At 48.3% G+C, this 22,011-nt stretch overlaps 1 protein-coding gene across 4 annotated transcripts in view; it reads right to left on the bottom strand.

The window, feature by feature from the left end:
- Positions 1-22,011, bottom strand: part of adgrd1 (adhesion G protein-coupled receptor D1) — a 172,677-nt gene that overhangs the window by 30,433 nt on the left and 120,233 nt on the right. For all 4 annotated transcript variants that reach the window (XM_072240785.1, XM_072240786.1, XM_072240787.1 and 1 more), the window contains 4 exons: positions 19,355-19,508; positions 16,627-16,693; positions 10,545-10,611; positions 827-918 (listed from right to left, as the gene is read on the bottom strand). In XM_072240785.1, coding sequence (XP_072096886.1) covers positions 827-918; positions 10,545-10,611; positions 16,627-16,693; positions 19,355-19,508 — 380 coding nt within the window. The remainder of the gene's footprint in view (positions 1-826; positions 919-10,544; positions 10,612-16,626; positions 16,694-19,354; positions 19,509-22,011) is intronic.

Raw genomic sequence — 22,011 nt, 5'->3', positions numbered from 1 at the left:
AAACTGTTTACAGGTAGCGTCAGGAATGGAACCACTACCTGTAATATAAAACATTGTGCTACCATGCCACCCAAATCAGGGTGTCAAAGGTTACGGAGAAAAGGCAGAAACATGGGATATAAGAAATGCTCTCTAAAGCTTCTACATCCTTCTTGTAATGAGGTGATCAGAACTGAACACATGTGGTCCAGCCAGGGTTTTATAGAGCAGCAACATTACCTTGCGGGTCTTGAACTCAATACCCCAGCTAATGAAGGCCAACAAACCATATGGCTTCTTAACCACCCTATCAACTTGTGTGGCCATTTAGAGGAATCTACGTACATGGACCCCCAGATCCCTCTGTTCCCCCACACTACTAAGAACTTTGCCATTAACCCTGTACTCTGCCTTCAAATTTAACCTTCCAAAATCTCCACTCCAAAGAGAAAAGCCCTAGCTCACTTAATCATAAGACATGCTCTCTAATCCAGGCAGCATCTTGGTAAATCTCTTCTGCACCCTCTCTAAAGTTTCCACATCCTTCCTATAATGAGGCGACCAGAACTGAACACAATACTCCAAGTGTGGGTCTAACCGGGGTTTTATAGAGCTGCACCATTACTTCACGGTTCCTGATTACAAATAGGGCTCCAAGATTGCCAGGACAGTCACTAAATGGTAGCCTATCCCAGCACGTAGAAAAGTTTGGAGAGAAATGTGGATGACTTCTTTCCTAATTCCCCATGGCCTGTGCACACATGGCGCCGTCCTCCCTGGAGACTTGTCACAACGAGGGATGGCCGCGATAGTGAGTGATCTCACCCATGATATGGCATGGACTTACTTGGACGCAGTTGCATCTCCGTGAATCTTGTAGTTGTCCTTACTGATCCTTGATATAATCCGTGTCACGGCGATGAGAATGCCGATATTCACCTAATGGCAATCAGATGGAGAGAAAGTTAATTGTTGGTTATAAATTGGTGATGCCCAACACATCACCAGCACCAGCCTACCTCCCTTCAAGGGCACAGATACAGAAAGGTGATGGAAAATGGCCAGTAACTTTGTGAAGGATCCCACCCACCCTGCTCATGGACTGTTTGTCACACTCCCGTCAGCAAGGAGGCTATGTAGTGTCCACACCAGGACCACCAGACTCAAAAACAGTTACTTCCCTAAACAGTAAGGCTAATCAACACCTTCACTCACTAACCCACCCCTCCACACCCCCAACCACACTACTTTATCATTTCCTGTCAGAGTCGCCTAAGGTACAGACACTCCTGTACTGAGCGTCACTTTAGGAAGACTAAGCCTACACTGCCCCCTGTTACTATTGATGGTGAGAACCTACAAGTGCCTGGGGATGCCTGTTAACGACAGACTGGAGTGGGGCACCAACACAGAGGCTGTGTACAAGCAGGGCCAGAGTCACCTCCACTTCCTGAGGAGACTGACGTCCTTTGGAGTATGCAGGCCTCTCCTTCATATGTTCTACTGTTGCCAGAGCAATCTTCTATGTGGGAGTGTGCTGGGGCCATGGCATCAACACAGGAGGTGCCAACAGGTTCAATAAACTGATTAGAAAGGCTGGCTCCATTACAGGTATCAAACTGGACACACTGGAGGTTGTGGTAGAACAAAGGACCCAGTGGAAAACCCTGGCAATTCTGGACAACGTTTCTCACCTTGGCTGAACAGAGGAGCACTTTTAGTAATAGACTAAGACAACTGCGCTGTTCCAAAGAGCGTCATACGAAGTCATTCTTGCCCTCGGCCAGTAGGTTCTATCATGAGTCAACCTACAGCCGGGGAAGTGATGACACCCCCTACCCTTAGGACTGTTTGAGGTAACTTACTTATTGTTTTTTCTTATTGTTTATTGTTTTTCTCTGCTAATATTTGTATATCTGTGCACTTATAATGCTTCTGTGACACTGTAATTTCCTTTGGGATCAATAAAGTATCTATCTGTCTTTATCGACATACAATCAATCTATGTATATAAGCTATCTGATGTATTTATATTTATCATGTTTTTATTATTATTGTGTTCTTTTATCTTTTGTGTTTTTTCCTTGATCTGGAGTAACAGTTATTTTGTTCACCTTTACCCTTGTATACTGGAAATAGCATTAAACAATTTTAATGTTGAAGAAAAGTTGGGATAGGATGGATGGTAGGGGTATGGAGGGCTATGGTCCTGGTGCCGGTCGATGGAACTAAGCAGTTTGAAGATTTCAGCACGGACTAGATTGGCTGAAGAGCCTGTTTCTATGCCGGACTTTTCTATTACTCTAATCTGCAAATACCCACCACTGAAATTGCCCTATCTTTTACACAGGGTCAGAAAGTTCATGGTTCAATTCCATCCAGAGAGCCGGGCAGATATACAGACGCAGGTCAACACAACACAACAAAACCTAAGGACGTGCTGGGGGAAGCCCACAAGTATCGCCACACATTCCGTCACCAACATAGCATCTCCCACAATGCTCGGCAGAACAACACAAGCAGCAGCGAAACAAGTCACTTCCCTCTCTCCCCTGCTCACACGCACAGACAGACTGCCTGCAGACCTCCGGTCCCTGGCTCAGACTCACAGACGTCAGCCTCCAACCTCCACGTGGGCTACACTTGGGAAAAACTTGAAAGACTGGCCCAGGACAGAGGATTCTGGCGCGCTGCTCTCGGCGGCCTATATCCCAGTCGGGGAGTTAGGCTTAAAAAGATGACCTCTGAACCAGGAACACAAAACACCTGGGTGACTGTGCAGGGAAAATTTATCCATTATTGCCACATGTACTAAGGTACGGTGAAGAGCCATGTTTTGCACACCATTGTACAGGTTGTTTCATCACAACAGTACCTTAATGGGTGAACAGCTTTAAGTTCCTCATACCAGCTGGTCTGTACATACCAGCTGTGTGATGAAAAAGGCTCCTCAGGCGGTTGAAGAAGTTTGGGCCCCCAAATCCTAAGGACTTTCTACAGGGCACAATTGAGAGCATCCTGACTGGCTGCATCACTGCCTAGTATGGGAACTTATTTCCCTCAATCGCAGGACTCTGCAGAGAGTGGTGCGGACAGCCCAGCGCATCTGTAGATGTGAACTTCCCACTATTCAGGACATTTACAGTGGCAGGTGCATAAAAAGGGCCCGAAGGATCATTGGGGACCCGAGTCACCCCAACCACAAACTGTTCCAGCTGCTACCATGCAAGAAACGGTACCGCAGCATTAAAGCCAGGACCAACAGACTCCAAGACAGCTTCTTCCACCAGACCATCAGACTGACTAATTGATGTTGACATAATTGTATTTCTTTGATATATTGACTATCCTGTTGTACATATTATTTATTACAAGTTACTACAAATTGCACATTGCACGTTCAGACAGAGACATAACGTAAAGAGTTTTACTCATGTATATGAAGGATGTAAGAAATAAAGTCAATTGAATTCAATTCAGTTGAGGTAGTACAGGGGAAAACAATAACAGACGCAGAACAAAATGTTCCAGTTACAGAGAAAGTGCAGACAGACAGTAATATGCAAGGGCCAGAATGGGGTCAGAATCAGAATTAGGTTTAATGCCACTGATGTAGATTATGAAATTTTAAACACGAATGATTCTTCAGGTGCTGGAAATCCAGAACACAGGCAAAATGCTGGAGGAACTCAGCGGGTCAGGCAACATCTGTGGAGTGGAGTGAACAGTCGACGTTTCAGGCCAAGACCCTTCTTCAGGACAGAGAGGGAAGGGGGAAGATGCCAGAATAAAGGGGGGGGAGGGGCAGGAGGACCACAGGAGAAAGGGAAAGTGATAGGCAGGTGAGAATAGAAGAAAAGGGGAGGGCGAGGGAATTTGTTTTAACCAGAAGGAGAAATCGATATTCATGCCATCAGGTTGGAGGCCACCCAGACAGAATATAAGGTGTTGCTCCTCCACCTGAGGGTGACTCATCATGACCTAAGAGGCTATGGACCGAAATTAGTGTTTTGCAGCAGTAGTACAATGCAATACATAATAAAAAACTATAAATTACAATAAGAAATATATATAAACATTTTAAATTAAATAAGTAGTTAAAAAGGAGAACAAAAGTAGAAAGGTAGTGTTCACGGTTCAATGTCATAGGGAAATTGGTTTTCGTTACAGTTGCACCATAAATAATAAATAGTAATAGAACCATAAATAGTTAAATAGTAATACGTAAATTATGTCAGTAAATTATGAAATAAGTCCAGGACCAGCCTATCAGCTCAGGGTGTCTGACCCTCCAAGAGAGGAGTTGTAAAGTTTGATGGCCACAGGCAGGAATGACTTCCTATGACGCTCTGTGTTGCATCTCGGTGGGATGAGTCTCTGGCTGAATGTACTCCTGTGCCCACCCAGTACATTATGTAGTGGATGGGAGACATTGACCAAGGTGGCATGCAACTTAGACAGCACCCTCTTTTCAGACACCACCGTCAGAGAGTCCAGTTCCATCCCCACAACATCACTGGCCTTACGAATGAGTTTGTTGATTCTGTTGGTGTCTGCTACCCTCAACTTGCTGCCCCAGCACACAACAGCAAACATGATCACACTGGCCACCACAGACTCGTAGAACATCCTCAGCATCGTCCAGCAGATGTTAAAGGACCTCAGTCTCCTCAGGAAATAGAGATGGCTCTGACCCTTCTTGTAGACAGCCTCGGTGTCCATTCAGAAATCGGATGTCAGAGGGGAAGAAGCTGTTCCTGAATCACTGAGTGTGTGTCTTCAGGCTCCTGTACCTCCTCCCTGATGGTAGCAATGAGAAGAGAGCATGTCCTGTGTGGTGGGGGTCCTTAATGATGGATGGCACTTTTCTGAGGCATTGCCTTTTGCAGATGTCCATGATGTTGGGGATGGCCATGATGGAGCTGGCTGAGTTTTCAACTTCCTGCAGCTTTTTCTGATCCTATGCAGGCCCCTCCCCTCCTTACCAGACGGTGATGCAGCCAGTCAGAATGTTGTCTTCACCGGAATGAAAAATATCAACCTTGCCTCCACAGGCGCTGCCTGACCCATTGAGTTCCACCAGCAGGTTGCATCTCGCATCCAAAATCTCCAGCCTATCCAGTCGATCTGTCTTTGCTTCAGGAAACAGTTCTCGTATCAGCTGGGGTTCCACACACCCCAAATCAGGCAGGCGTTTCTCTTGCAAGACTCACGGCGCTGAAGGAAATCAGTGGATTAGTTTGCCCCAGCATTTTTTAGTGTTCCTCCAGGAGCCAGCACCCGCACTCCCTTAAGGTCTCCAATATTTTTCTTGCACTGCAGAGAGTTGCGAACATGGCTCAGCACATCCCGGGAGCCAGTACCCTCTCCATGTCGACGCTTATTGCTTCTCAGTTAAGCAGCCAGCAAAAGCAAAGATTCATCCTGCCCCAGACATTCTCTCCTCTCCCCCCTTCCATCCAGCAGAAGATACAAAAGCCTGAAAGCACGTACCAGCAGGCTCAAGGGCAGCTTCGACCCCACTGTTATCAGTCTCTTCAATGGCCACAAGAACATGAAGGACCTCCCACCACCCAGGACATGCCCTCTTCTCATTGTTACCATCAGGGAGGAGGTACAGGAGTCTGAAGACACACACTCAACGATTCAGGAACAGTTTCTTCCCCTCTGACATCCGATTTCTGAATGGACATTGAACCCATGAACACCACCTCACCACTTTTATTAGCACTACTTATTTAATATGTATACATACACACTTCTTATGGTATTTTGTAGTTTTTTTATTATTATGTATTGCAATCAATTGCTGTCGCAGAACAAGAAATCTCACGATATATGCTGGTGATATTAAACCTGATTCTGATTCTGACATCAGACATAGGAGCAGAATTAGGCCATTCAGCCCATCGAGTCTGCTCCACCATTCCATCATGGCTGATTTATTATTCCTCTCATCCCCATTTTCCTGCTTTCTCCCCATAGCCTTTGACATCCTGACTAATTAGGAACCTATCAAACTCCGCTTTAGATGTACCCAATGACTTGGCCTACACAGCCGCCTGTGGCAACAAATTCCACAGATTCACCCCCTCTGGCTAAAGAAGTTCCTCCTTATCTCCATTCTTGTAGGAGAAGATGGACTCACGACCTCACTATCTAGCTCATTGTGATCCTGCTCTTTATTGCCTGCCTGCACTGCACTTTCTCTGTAGCTGTTACACTTCATTCTGCACTCTGTTATAGATTTACCTTGTTCTTCCTCAATGCACTGTGTAACGATCCGATCTGTGTTAACAGTGTGCAAGATAAACGTTTCACTGTTTCTCAGTGCATGTGATGATAACAAATTCTAATACCATTGCTCCCCTGAGTAGTCACAGTCTGACTGGATCTCACCTTCACCTCACCAATGGCTCGAGGAAGCAGAGATCCTCGCCATCTTTAACCTGAAGAGCTATCAGCCACAGGGTTCAGAGAAGAAACTCACAACCACCCCCCCCCCCACCTCTTCACAGTCAATCCGGGGATGGACAAGGAATCATGTGGTGCCATGGTAGCGTGGCTAGCATGATGCTTTTACAGCTCGGGGGGGGGTGGGTGTCAGAGTTCAGGGTTCAATTCTGTTGTCATCTGTAAGGAGTCTGTACGTCCTCCCCATGAGCACATGGTTTCCTCCGGGTGATCCAGTCGCCTCCCCCTGTCCAAGGATGTACCGGTTAGTAGGTTAATTGGTCATTCTAAATTGTCCCGTGACTAGGTGAGGATTAAATCGGTGGTTTGCTGGGCGGTGCTGTTCGTTGTTCGTTAGCACTGTCAGTGATCCCTCCCATCCCTCCAACAATCTTTTGGATCTCCCTACCATCAGGCAGGATGTCCCGCCGCAGGACAAGAACTGTCACGTCTTCCCTGAGGACATAAGACTACTGAACTCCCTGCCACTACCCAGGTCTCATCACGTATGAAGCATCGGTAGCATTATACTGTTTACTTTTTAACTTGTGTCGTAAATGCACCTTATTATTTGTTAATTTATTTGAGGTAATATTATCTTGTGTGTTGTATGTGTTGTTTGTGTTGTGCACCTTGGTCCAGGGGAACATTGTTTCTTTTGGTGGTATATCTGTGTACAGCTGAATGACAATAAACCGGACTTGAACTTCATCCTCAAACTGACAGACATTAAGCTCCTGATTTAAGGATATCCTCTGCCATGTTCCAGATACCTCAGTCCCTTCCTGTCCATTCGTAACTGGATCAACTAGACCAGACGTGAATCCTGCAACATTGCCTTCTGTGTTTATCTGCTAAACCACATCTCCATCTTCCCTCTCAGCTGGACACACCGTGGAGAGCATTCTGACTGGTTCCATCACTGTCTGGTATGGGGCGGGGGGCACAGCACAGGATCGGAATAAGCTGCAGAGGGTTGTAAACTTAGCCAGCTCCATCATGGGCACCAGCCTCCCCAGCGTTCAGGACATCTTCAAGGAGCGATGCCTCAAAGAGCCGGCATCCATCATTGAGGACTCCCATCACCCAGGTCATGCCCTCTTCTCATTGCTACCATCAGGGAGGAGGTACAGGAGCCTGAAGACACACACTCAATGATTCAGGAACAGCTTCTTCCTCTCTGCCATCTGATTTCTGAATGGAGATTGAACCCATGAACACTACTTCACTACTTTTTTATTTCTGTTTTTGCACTACATATTTAATTTAACCGTTTATATATATATCACACTTACTGTAATTTACAGTTTTTAATATTATGTGCTGCAATGTACTGCTGAAACAAAACAACAAACTTCACAACATATACTGGTGATATTAAACATGATTCTGTTTCTAATTCTGAACTGGCTTCCTTCCACAGTTCAAAGACATACAGGTTAGTAGGTTAATTGGTCACATTTGTGTAACTGAACAGTGTGGGCTTGTTGGCCACAAGAGCCTGCTGGTGCATCATATCTCTAAATAAATGAATGCACAAGTAACCCTCCATCTACCTATCTCAGAGTCTCTTATATGTCCCCAGTGTATCTGCCTCTACCATCAGCCCTGGCAGTGCATTTCACACCCCACCACCCTCTGTGTAAAAACTTACCGCTGACATCCCCCCAAAACTTTCCTCCAATCACCTTAAAATTACGCCCCCTAGAACATAGAACATACCACACAGTACCGTACAGGCAAGTAGATTATAATTGGTCGTTTGGGTGTAGTTGGACAGTGCAGGTTCCTTGGGCTAGAAAGTCCTGTAAATGTGCTGTAACTCTAAATAAAAAAGGTCCTACACGGAATTTGTAAGACCCACGGGGTGTATCTATCTGGAACACACTGCCTGAGAAGGTGGTTCTGGCAGAGATGATCACATCTTAAAAGCAGCTGGACGTGAACTTGAATTGTTGCAGCAGGTCAAGTTACAGACCAGGTCCTCAATGGTCGGCATGGAAACTGCACTAAAAAACCTATTTCCCAGTTGTGACAAATTGCAACAAATATTCACTCCAAACCTGTTCTGAAGGTCAGCCTCCTAGTGGCTTTCCTAACTGCGATCTTAACCTGCATGTTAATTTTTCACGATTTGTGAAGGAGGTCCCTCAGGTCATGCTGAATATCTATGTTTCCTAGATTGATGCCAATTAAAGCAATTTAGAACAGGCCCTGTAGCTGTTTGGAAGGCGGAGTGAATGGGAACATGCTCACTTAGTTCCTCGGCACTAGGTTATTGATCACAAGGTTTACAAAGAGAAAGCTGCCAGTTAGTTAATTGCAAACAGAGGATTAAATTCTCTACATCCATGTGAACAAAGTTAAGACCGAAGCATCTCTCAAGAAATCGTGGGGGGGAGGGAGGTGGGAATTGGTGCCAGAGCTCTCGAAATCAAATCTCCAGAAGTCGAGGCCTGTTGGCTTTGCCAATCTCGGCGAGTCCACTGGGGTAGTTGAGCCCAATAACTGCCCATCTGAGTTCAAATCCACTGGAGGCCAGAGGCCAAAGCAGACAGCCTGTCCTGGGGTTAATGGACAGTGAGTGCGAAGGCGGAATGGAGACTAATTCATGGACTCATAAAAAAGTACAGCACAGAAACAGGCCCTTCAGCCCATTTAGTCCATGCTGGACCATTTAAACTGCATACTCCCATCGACCTGTACCAGGACCGTAGCCCTCCATACCCCTACTATCCCTGTACCTATCCAAGCTTTCACCCTTAACCTATGACCCCTAGTTCTAGTCTCAGCCTGCGTGCATTTACTTTATCTATACCTCTCACCCTATGGGTGGCAGGGTAGAGATATGTCTCTACCAAAGGAGGTATGAGGTGCTCCTTCCCTCCACTAGCCTGCAGATCACCCTTGGGCGAGGTGTAGCACCTGTTTAGACCCCCCCCCCACCCCCGATCAGGGTCAGGTGACCATGGGAGCAGGTGGTGACGGTCGTTTGAGCAGCTGGTGCAGATCACAAGTCCTGGTCATGTGACCACTGACACCAGGCAGACAATCTCTGAAGAGTATTGATAATGGCTGGGGTCACCCGTCTTGTAAAGACACTGCCCAGAAGAAGGCAATGGCAAACCACTTCTGTAGAAAAATTTGCCAAGAACAATCATGGTCATGGAAAGACTATGATCGCCCACGTCACACGACATAATGATGATACCCCTTCATAATTTTGCATACCTCTGTCAAATCTCCCCTCATTCGGGCAGCCTGTCTCAGATCATAGCAGTGCACTCTGCTTTTTCACAAAGGCTCTCGTTATCCCCTCCAGTTTCAATGCTATTTATTCTAATTGCTAGACTGTCTGAGACTGGCACTTTTCCATAAAGAAATCAGGAACTAATTAACTACCAAATGCAGATTGTTTACAGAGCAGGGCTTTGTGGCAAATCCAACATGAAATGTTGATGGACTTGCTGCACTCGAAAGCCAGCTCTGCTGAAATAAAACCCAATTAAGGACTGCGATTTATCCAGGATTTTTCAATAAACATTTTTTTTTGCTCTCACAGCTGCTGCAACATTCATAGAGTCAAGGAGTTATAGAAAAGTACCTTCAGCCCATTTATTCCATGCCAAACCATTTAAGCTGCCTACTCCTATCAACCTGCACCAGGACCGTAGCCCTCCATACCCCTACCATCCATGTACCTATCCAAACTTCTCTTAAACGTTGAAATCAAAGTCACATGCACCACTTGTGCTGGCAGCTCATTCCACACTCTCACCACCCTCTGAGCGAAGAAGTTTTCCCTCAAGCTCTCCTTAAACTTTTTACCTTCCACCCTTAACCCTTGACTTCTGGTTGTAGTCCCAACCAACCTCAGTGGATAAAACTTGCTTGCATTTACACTATCTATACCCCTCTTAATTTTAAATACTTCTATCAAATCTCCTCTCAATCTTCTATGTTTCAAGGAATAAAGTCCTAACCTATTCAGTCCTTTCTTAAAACTCAGGTCCTCCAGACCTAGCAACATCCTTGTAAATTCACCTGCAGAGCTGGGGAATGCCAGCTTTGCTGTACTATGATCCCAGTCTGATTTAGGAGTCATGACTTACCAGAACAACGAAGAGAGCAGGTGCGACAAATGCCCAGATGGCTCCTCTCTCGACCGACAACCAGCAGCTGTGGGAGAAACAGAGACAAGTTGACCGCGCTCGCTGGGCAGATGAACGATGGCACCAGCAGCCTCACGTTTCGTGTCTACAACCCTCTGCAGGGAGACGGTGCAGAGCGCAGGTTCACCAGGATGATGCCTGGATTAGAGAGCATGTCCGATGAGGAGAGGCTGAGTGAGCTCTTTGGAGGGAAAGAAGATGAGAGGCATAGATCTAGTGGACAGCCAGAGGCTTTTTCCCAGGACAGCAATGGTTATTACAAAGTGGTGTAATTTTAAGGTGATTGGGGGAAAGTGTGGGAGGGGGTTAACGTCAAGGATCATTTTTTTTACACAAAGAGTGGCAGGTGTGTAGAAAACTGGTGGGTGGGTAGAGGTGCATACATTGGTGGTGGAGACCCCTTTGAAAGACACATGGGTGATAGAAAAATGAGGGGGAAGGGTAGATAGATCTTAGCATAGGTTAAAGAGTCAGCACAACATTGTCGACTGAAGAGTCTGCACTGTGTTGTAATGTTCTGTGTACCATGTCCTAACTTGGGGGCAGCATTAGTTAAAAGACTCTAATGTTTCTGCCTCCACCACCCCCAGCCCAGGCAGCAAAGTCCAGGTACCCAACACTCCCTGTGTAAAAAAAAACTACCGCTTACATCTCCTTTGAAATTACCCCCTCTCGCCTTAAAAGAATGCTCTCTGGTAGTAGACATTTCAAACCTGGGAAACAGATTCTCTCTGTCCACTCTGTCTCTGCCTCTCATAATCTTATAAACCTCGATCAGATCTCCTCCCAGACTCTGTTGCTCCAGAGAAAACCCAAGTTTATCCAGCCTCTCGTGATAGCACATGCCTCTAAACCAGGCAGCATCCTGGTAAACCTCTTCTGCACTCTCTCCAAAGCCTCAACATCCTTCCTACCGTGGGGTGACAAAGATCTGTCAGGTGCAGCCTAACTAGAGTCCTATAAAGCTGCAATGAAAATTCCTGATGTTTGAACTCAAGCAGAGGTACATTGTTTACACAGAGAGTGGTGGGTATCTGGAATGCCCAGCCAGGGCTGGTGGTAGAAACAGACACATTAGAGGCATTTAAAGTACTCTTTGATAGGCACACGGATGATTTCAAAAGTTAGGGCCACGGGGGAGGGAAGAGGTGGATTGACCTTAGAGTAGATTAAAGGGTGGGCACAACATTGTGGGCCGAAGGGCCTGTACTGGTCGCAAACACGAGGAAATCTGCAGACGCTGGAAATCGGAGTGACACACACCGAATGCTGGAGGAGCTCAGCAGGCCAGGCAGCATCGGGGGAAAGAGTACAGTTGACGTTTTGGGCTGAAACCCTTCAGCAGGACTGGAGAAAAAGAAGGCTGAGGAGTAGTCTGATCTGTTCCGTGCTCTAACTCGAAGGGCAGCGTTTGGGCTGCTGTCTCTGGATGACAGTGTGGTAGCCACGACGCCATTTCGAGCAGTTCTCTGCTCCTCACCCAGGGCCATGGCCCTAGTGTTTAAAAGAGAGTGCATGACCTCTGCCCCTGCCTGTAGACCCTGCTGTGTAGTCCAGGCTGTCATCTGTGGTGAGGGAATGCTGCGCTGTGGGTGAGACACTAAACACGGGAGCAGATACAGGGACAAAGGAGGGAGAGGGCAGGGTGAGGGCTGCAGGACAAGAGCCCATGGTATTACAAGAAAAATACTGGCATGGATAGAGAATTAGCTGATTGGCAGGAGAGGCAAAGAGTGGGAATGAAAGGGGCCTTTTTGGCTTGGCTGCCGGTGACTGGCGGCGTTCCACAGGGATCTGTGTTGGGACCGATTATTTTTAAATTATATGTCAATGATTTGGAAGATGGACTTGATGGCTTTGTGGCCAGGTTTCTAGGTGACACAAGGATAGGTGGAGTGGCAGGCTATTCAGCCCCTCTTCTGCTACTGTACCACAACAGCCTCCACAAACACTCGCCCCTTTCTCTTTCCACATCACCACCCACATCGATCCCTCTCTTTCACTCCCCTCTACAACCACTCCCCGTGACACAGGGTGCGAGTGGACTGAAACACCAGGGCTGGAGGCCCAAATTTGACTTCTGTTCCTCTGTCACATGACAAGACTGGAGGGAGACAAATGGAGCCGAGATCTGGGCCAGCAGGAAGCCTGAGGGGCAGACTAGCCTCCTCCTAGCCCTGGGAGAGAGACCACGTACATCTGGAGCACCACCAGGTTTAAGAACAGTTACCATCAGGCTCCTGAACCGGAGGGGATAACTCCACCAACTTCACTCGCCCCATCATTGAAATGTTCCCACAACCTATAAACTCACTTGCAAGTTCTCTTCATCTCATGTTCTCGATATTCATTGCTTTTTTCTGTATTTGCACGGTTTGTGATTTTTGTGCATTGGTTCTTTATCCACCTTTGTTGTTGTCTTTAGTTTTTATTATTTCATAGGCTCTACCGCCCTTTTGAGCTGTGCCACCCAGCAACCCCCGATTTAACCCCAGCCTAATCACAGGACAATTTACAATGGCCAATTAATCTACTTACCGGTACATCTTTGGTCTGTGGGAGGAAACCGGAGCACCCGGAGGAAACGTACGCGGTCACGGGGAGGAAGTACAAACATCTTTACAGGCAGCGGTGGGAATGTATGGTCTTTCATTGATTCTATTGTGTCTCTTAGTATTTACTGTGAATGCCCACAAGAAAATGAATCTCAAGGTTGTACATGGTGACATATATGTAGTTTGATAATAAATTTACTTTGAATTTCAGGAGCAGACATCAATGAGACTCCCACACTCTGGAGTAGGGAAATCTATGAACCGCAGAGTTTACTATCACTCATTGCAGCCTGTCATCTGGATTCAGGTTTAATCGGTGTGGTATCACTGAAATATTTTATTTCAGCCCAGTTCTTTTTCTGTTCTGCAATCTGAACTGCAGTGAGCACACAGGGAAAAGGTAATTAATTTGCAGAGTTAGAATTCTCGACATGCCCTACTGTCTGCCCTGCTTCCTTGTCAAACTGAGAGAAGATCTGACGGTGAAGCACAGGGCGAGAACCTTAACTTCATGTGAAGGAGACATTAAAAATTGATCAAGCTGCTGAGAAATATTTCATGGCTGATGTCATTGATGGGACGCCTCTGTGTTTCCCTGTGCTACTGCGAGTGAATTCCATCAGCTTATTCAGCACAATTCTCATTAGACCACAAGGCCACAGGAGAAAGATCCAACCATTCGTCCCATCAAGTCTGCACCACCATTCCATTATGCTCATTTACTATCCCTCTCAACCCTAGTCTCCTGCCTTCTCCCTGTAATCTCCCTGACTAACCAAGAACCTACTAATCCCCAATGATTTGGCCTCCACAACCGTTTGTGGCAATGAATTTGACAGATTCACCTTCGTCTGGGTGAAGAAATCTCTCATCTTTGTACTAAATGGGCACCCCTCTATTCTGAAGCTGTGTCCTCTGGCCCTGGACTCCCAGACCATGTTAAAGTGTTAAACTTAAACTTTAACCACCTGTTAAAGTGCCAGGCACATCAAAGACTAGAAAGCACAATTCTTCTGGTAGCAAGTTCTAGATATCACTCACTCTGCGTGCAAAATAAAAACTCTTAATTCCTTTAAAGTTCCTTCCTCTCAGTTTAAAACAACTTTCTTGCCTCTATAAATTCAAAGACATAGGAGCAGAATTAGGCCATTCAGTCTGCTCTACTATTCCATCGTGGCTGATTTATTATCCCTCTCAACCCCATTCTCTCCTTAACTTTTGACACTAATCAAGAATCTATCAACTTCCACTTTAAATATACCCAATGATTTGGCCTCCACAGCGGTCTGTGGTAATGAATTCCATAGACTCACCATCCCCTGACTGAAGAAATCTCTCCTCATCTCTGTTCTAAGTGGACATCCCTCTATCCTGAGGCTGTGTTTCTGTGGCTCAACCACTACAGGAAGCACCTTCCCCACATCCACACTATTTAGGGGCTTCAATATTTGATATGTTTCAAATCGATCCCCCCCCTCATTATTGATGGATTAGGTACTCAGTCAGCGAACCTGAGTGAGCTACATCTTCTCATGTTTCGGATCTCTGTTTGGGCCGCTGCTCAAAACACTCTTACAAACACCAGCAAGTTACAGGCCCAAAACCATCAAACGCTCCTCATATGTTAACCTTTTCACTCTGAGAATCATTCTTGTGAACCTCCTCTGGACCCTCTCCAATACCAACATGTCTTTTCTTCGATAAGGTGCCCATAACTATTCACAATACTCTGAGTGCGCTCTGACCTATTATTCACCTAGGTAACAGCAAGGAAGAGTAAGTTGATAGATTGAAAGGTGAGAATGGCAGTTACACAGACTACACTGAGAGATGAACCATAATCCTCATTATGATCCAAGTCTGTTGTTTGTCATCTATATTAATGATTTGGGATCATAACAAGATAAAATGGATCAACAAATTTGCAGATGATATCAAAATTGGGGACAGCGAGGAAGATTATCAAAGCTTTCAGTGGGATTATAAGGAAAAAGGTATTTTGAGGAACAAGGGAATTTATAATGCATTGGGTATACAGTATCAGTATTTAGGCCTGTTAGGGATAGTCAACATGGCTTGTTGAGTAGCAGGTGTCTAACTGTAAGAGTTTTTGAAGAGGTTACCAAGAAGGTTGATGAAGTAAACGCAGTGGGCATTCTCTACATGATCTTTAACAAGGCCTTTGGTAAGATCCCACATGAGAGGCTGGTCTGGAACGTGCAGTCACTTGCATCCAGGATGGAGTAGTCAATTGGATTCAACATTGGCTAGAGAGGGGTGGTAGACGGTTGCCTCTCTGACTGGAGGCCTGTGACTAGTGGAGTGCCTCAGGGATCGGTGCTGGGTCCGTTGTTGTTTGTCATCCATATCAATGATCTGGATAACAACGTGGTTAGCTGGATCAGCAAATTTGTGGATAACACCAAGATGGGAGTGTAGTGGGCAATGAGGAAGACTATCAGAGCTTGCAGTAGGATCTGGACTGCTGGAAAAATAGACTGTAAAGTGGCAGATGGAATTTAATGCAGACAAGTGTGAGGTGTTGCACTTTGAGAGGACAAACGAGGGTAGGACTTACATGGGGAATAGTAGGGGACTGTGGAGGGTGGTAGATCAGAGAGATCTGGGAATACAGATCCATAATTCCTTGAAAGATAGGGCCGTAAAGAGAGTTTATGGTACATTGATTTTCATAAATCAGAGTATATTGAGTACAGGAGTTGGGATGTTATGTTGAAGTTCTATAAGACAATGGTGAGGCCTAATTGGAGTATCGTGTGCAGTTCTGGACACCTACCAACAGGAAAGATGTAAATAAGATTGAAAGAGTGCAGAGAAAATTTACAAGGATGTTGCTAGATCTGGAGGACCTGGGTTGGAAGAAAAGATTGAATAGGTTAGGACTTTATTCCTTGGAATGTAGAAGATTGACAGGAAACTTGATAGAGATATACAAAATTATGAGGGGTATAGACGGGGTACACACAAGAGATTCTGCAGTTACTGGAAATCCAGAGCAAAACACACAAAATGCTGAAGGAACTCAACAGGTCAAGCAGCATTTTTGGAAATGAATAAAGAATCGACGTTTCAAGCCGAAACTCTTCTACAGAACTGTAAACAAAGGTGGCAGAAGCCAAAATAAGAAAGTTTGGGGAGGGGAGGGAGCTTGTACTTTCTCCCCGTGAGTGCGTGGGTTTCCTTCGGGTGCCCTGGTTTCCCCCCAGTTTCCAAGGATATATGGGCCAGTAGGTTAATAGGTCACGTGTGAAACTGGGCGGCGTGGGCTTGTTGGGACGGAAGGGTTTACTATTGTGTTGTATCTCTAAATAAAAACTAAAATTATGCACCATTCCATTGGGACAACCCAGTGACACACTCTGCCAGCTGTGGAGGAGATCCCAGGACAGCTGAGGGAACGTGTGGAACCAGAACCGATCAAAGGCAGGGACTCCAGCAATACTCACTTGTCCACTTTGCCGTAGCTGTCGAAAGCAGAGGTAACGGACACAACGCAGATCACCAAGGGGGAGCCTAAACAAAGAGGCAGCGAGTCAGCGCCCACACAGAGCAGCAACACTACACACTCACCTCGTCCCTCCCCAGCGAGGTGGCCAGCTGTTTCTGAGACCCCTGTGGCACCAGAGACCACCACCCAGATTCCACACTCGGTACAACACAAACAGGGAGCCACACGGTTGGGGATTTTGCCATGGTTGGGCTGAACTTCACTGTCAGCGGAGGACAAGGAGGGAGCCTCACCCCCAAGCCCCTCACTATTGCCACCCTGGTGTACATTCGTGACCAACACCTGAAGACCAGAAGGAAGCCTTTCTACAGACCGAGCCCCCACCCTAGTCACCCTGATGTATGCTCGCGACAAGTCCTTGAAGATGAGGAGGGAGTTTCCCAAGACCTTATCACTGTCACCCTGGTGTACGCTGGTGACCCTCCCATTGTCACCCCGGTATACGCTCGTGACCCTCCCACCGTTGCCCTTGTGTACGCTGGTGACCCTCCCATTGTCACCCCGGTATACGCTCATGACCCTCCCACTGTTGCCCTGGTTTACCTTCGTGACCCTCCCATTGTCACCCTGGTGTACGCTCGTGACCCTCCCAGTGTCACCCTGGTGTACGCTGGTGACCCTCCCATTGTCGCCCTGGTGTACGCTGGTGAAGCAGTGCACACTCTGTGCAAGTTAGGTGTCTCTCTACCATTGTGTAGGTGTGAACTCACACACTGTCTGACACAGCAGACTGGACTGTGCCCTCACTGTGTGTGTCCCGACACCCCCTGCTCTGCCCTCCTCGCGCGCCACCTTGTTGGGCCCTGCTGCCAAAGACTCACTGTCTGTGATCCGGGGGGACCCACCCCGGAGGCTCACCGCCCGCGACCCAGGGGAACTCACCCCGGAGGCTCACCGCCCGCGACCCAGGGGAACTCACCCCGGAGGCTCACCGCCCGCGACCTAGGGGAACTCACCCCGGAGGCTCACTGCCCGCGACCCGGGGGGACCCACCCCGGAGGCTCACTGCCCGCGACCCGGGGGAACTCACCCCGGAGGCTCACTGCCCGCGACCCGGGGGAACTCACCCCGGAGGCTCACCGCCCGCGACCGGGGGGAGCTCACCCCGGAGGCTCACCGCCCGCGACCCAGGGGAACTCACCCCGGAGGCTCACTGCCCGCGACCCGGGGGAACTCACCCCGGAGGCTCACCGCCCGCGACCCGGGGGAACTCACCCCGTCTGTGACCCGGGGGAACTCACCCCGGAGGCTCACTGCCCGCGACCCGGGGGGACCCACCCCGGAGGCTCACCGCCCGCGACCCGGGGAAACCTACCCCAGAGCCTCACTGCTCGCGACCCAGGGGAACTCACCCCGTCTGTGACCCGGGGGAACTCACCCCGGAGGCTCACTGCCCGCGACCCGGGGGGACCCACCCCGGAGGCTCACCGCCCGCGACCCGGGGGAACTCACCCCGGAGGCTCACCGCCCGCGACCCAGGGAAACTCACCCCGGAGGCTCACAGCCCGCAACCCAGGGGAGCTCACCCCGGAGGCTCACCGCCCGCGACCCGGGGGAACCTACCCCAGAGCCTCACCGCTCGCGACCCAGGGGAACTCACCCCGTCTGTGACCCGGGGGAACTCACCCCGGAGGCTCACCGCCCACGACCTAGGGGAACTCACCCCGGAGGCTCAGAGCCCGCAATCCAGGGGAACTCACCCCGGAGGCTCACCGCCCTCGACCCGGGGAAACCTACCCCAGAGCCTCACTGCTCGCGACCCAGGGGAACTCACCCCGTCTGTGACCCGGGGGAACTCACCCCGGAGGCTCACTGCCCACAACCCGGGGGGACCCACCCCGGAGGCTCACCGCCCGCGACCGGGGGGAGCTCACCCCGGAGGCTCACCGCCCGCGACCCAGGGAAACTCACCCCGGAGGCTCACAGCCCGCAACCCAGGGGAGCTCACCCCGGAGGCTCACCGCCCGCGACCCGGGGAAACCTACCCCAGAGCCTCACTGCTCGCGACCCAGGGGAACTCACCCCGTCTGTGACCCGGGGGAACTCACCCCGGAGGCTCACTGCCCACAACCCGGGGGGACCCACCCCGGAGGCTCACTGCCCGCGACCCGGGGGAACTCACCCCGGAGGCTCACCGCCCGCGACCCGGGGGAACTCACCCCGGAGGCTCACAGCCCGCAACCCGGGGGAACTCACCCCGGAGGCTCACCGCCCGCGATCCGGGGGAACCTACCCCAGAGCCTCACTGCTCGCGACCCAGGGGAACTCACCCCATCTGTAACCCGGGGGAACTCACCCCGGAGGCTCACCGCCCGCGACCCAGGGGAACTCACCTCGGAGGCTCACTGCCCGCGACCCGGGGGAACTCACCCCAGAGGCTCACTGCCCGCGACCCAGGGGAACTCACCTCGGAGGCTCACAGCCCGCAACCCGGAGGAACTCACCCCGGAGGCTCACCGCCCGCGATCCGGGGGAACCTACCCCAGAGCCTCACCGCCCGCGACCCAGGGGATCTCACCTCGGAGGCTCACAGCCCGCGACCCGGGGGAACTCACCCCGGAGGCTCACCGCCCGCGACCCGGGGGGACCCACCCCGGAGGCTCACCGCCTGCGACCCGGGGGAACTCACCCTGGAGGCTCACCGCCCGCAACCCGGGGGAACTCACCCCAGCCGATGCCATAGTAGTAGAAGTGCTTGCTCTCCTCCGAGCCAAAGACTTTGATGACCATGTTGTAGAGGTGAAGGCCCTCAACTAACATCCAGGAGAAGGCACTCAGGAAGAAGAAATGGAGGAGGATGGCCAGGACCTTGCACGGGTACTGTTCGGGCAGAGAGGTTTTATCAGCTATTGATGTTACGTTCCACACCACGCCTCCTTCCTCGGGGGTGGCCCAGTTGCATAGCTTTACAGTGCCGGCAATCAATGACAGGGGTTCAGTTCCTGGCAGTGGCCGTGAGGAATTTGTGAGTCCTCCCTGTGACTGAGTGAGCTTCCTCCAGGTGCTCCAGTTTCCTCCCCAGTCCAAAGACATACCAGTTAGGCACCTTGTCAAAGGCCTTCTGAAAGTCCAAATATACAGCATCCACTACATCCCCTTTATCTATCCTATTTGTGATCTCCTCAAGGACAGGTTCATTAGGCAAGATTTTCCCTTAAGGAAACCTTTCTGACTTTGTTCCAGCTTGTCCTGTGTCACTAAGTACTCCATAGCCTCATCCTTACCATCTGACTCCAACATCTTCCCAACCACTGAGGTCAGGTTAACTGGTTTATAATTCCCTTTCTGCTGTCTCCCTCCTTTCTTAATTAGTGGAGTGACATTTGCAATTTTCCAGTCCTCCAGAACCAAACCAGATCCAATGATTCTTGAAAGATCATTACTAATGCCTCCACAATCTCTACTGCTACCTCTGTCAGCGCCCTTGGGTGCAGTTCATCTGGTCTGGGTGACTTATGTACCTTTAGGTCTTTCAGCTTCCTGAGCACCTTCTCCCTTATAATAGTAACAGCACTCACTTCTCTTCCTCACACCCTTCAATATTGTCTTCTATAGCACTCTACTATTGTCTTCTATAGTAAAGACTGATGCAAAATATTCATTTGGTTCATCTGCTAGCTCCTTGTCCCCAATTATTAATTCTCTGGCCTTATTTTCTAATGGTCCTATATCCATTCTCATTTCTCTTTTATTTTATATATTTGGAAAAGCTTTTTCTATCCACCCTGATATTGTTTGCTAGTTTGCTTTCATATTTCATCTTTTCCCACCTATTGATTCTTTTAGTTGTTTTCTGTATGTTTTTTTAAAAGCTTCACAATCCTCTATCTTCCTGCTAATTTTTGCTTTGTTGTATGCCCTCTCTTTTGCTTTTACATTAGCTTTGACTTCCCTTTTCAGCCACGGTTGTACTATTTTGCCATTTGAGGATTTCTTTGTTTTTGGAATACATCTATCCTGCATCTTCCTCATTTTCCCCAAAAGCTCAAGCCATTGCTGCTCTGCTGTCTCTCATACCACTGTAATTTCATTTACTCCACTGAAATACTGCTCCGTCAGACTTTACTTTCTCCCTAACAAATTTCAAGTTGTTTCATCATATTGTGATCACTAACTCCTAAGGGTTCCTTTTCCTTAAGCTCCCTAATCACCTCTAGTTCATTACATAATCCCCAGTCCAGTATAACTGATTCCCCAGTAGGCTCAATGATAAACTGCTCTCAAAATCCATCTCATAGGCATTCAACAAACTCACTGACTTGAGATCCAATATCAACCTGATTTTCCTATTCTACCTGCATGTTAAAATTTCTGATGACTATCTCAACATTGCCTTTTGAGACGCCTTGTCTATTTCCCATTGTAATCTGTAATACACATCCCAACTACTCTTTGGAAGCCTGTATATAACTGCCATCAGGGTCCTTTTACCTTTGTAGTTTCTTAACTCAACTCACAAAGATTCAACATCTTCGATCCTATGTCACATCTTTCTAATGTTTTGATGCCATTCTTTACCAGCAGAGCCACACCACCTCCTCTCCCTACCTTCCTATCCCTCCGATACAATGTGTAACCTTGGGGCTACTAAGGAGATTGCGGAGACATTAGTAATGATCTTTCAATAATCGCGAGACTCTGGAATGGTTCTGGAAGACTGGAAAATTGCAAATGTCACTCCACTCTTCAAGAAGGGAGAGAGGCAGAAGAAAGGAAATTAGAGGCCAGTTAGCCTGACTTCAGAGGTTGAGAAGATGTTGAAGGTGATTGTTAAGGATGTGGATTCGGGGTACTTGGAGGCACTTGATAAAATAGGCCATAGCATGGTTTCCTCAAGGGAAAATCTTGCCTGACAAATCTGTTAAAATACTTTGAAGAAATTACAAGATAGACAAAGGAGAATTGGTTGATGTTGTGTACTTGGATTTTCAGAAGGTCTTTGACAAGGCCCACACATGAGGCTGTCTAACAAGCTACAAGCCCAAGGTAATACAGGAAACATTCCAGCATCGATAAAGCAGCGGCTGATTGGCAGAAGGCAAAGAGTGGGAATAAAGGGAGCCTCTTCTGGTTGGCTACTGGTGACTAACGGTGTTCCAGAGAGGTCTGTGATGGGTCCGATTCTTTTTACGTTATATGTCAATGATTTGGATGATGGAATTGATGGCTTTGTTGCAAAGTTTGCAGATGACACAATGATAGGTAGAGGGGCAGATAATTTGTAAATTGTAGAGAGACTACAAAAGGATGGACAGATTGGGAGAATGAGCAATGTGGCAGATGGAATACAGTGTCAGGAAGTGTATGGTCATGCAATTTGGTA

This window comes from Mobula birostris, chromosome 22 (assembly GCF_030028105.1).
Source record: "Mobula birostris isolate sMobBir1 chromosome 22, sMobBir1.hap1, whole genome shotgun sequence".
NCBI classification, from domain to species: Eukaryota; Metazoa; Chordata; class Chondrichthyes; order Myliobatiformes; family Myliobatidae; genus Mobula; species Mobula birostris.
This window is presented reverse-complemented; position numbering and strand designations above follow the sequence as displayed.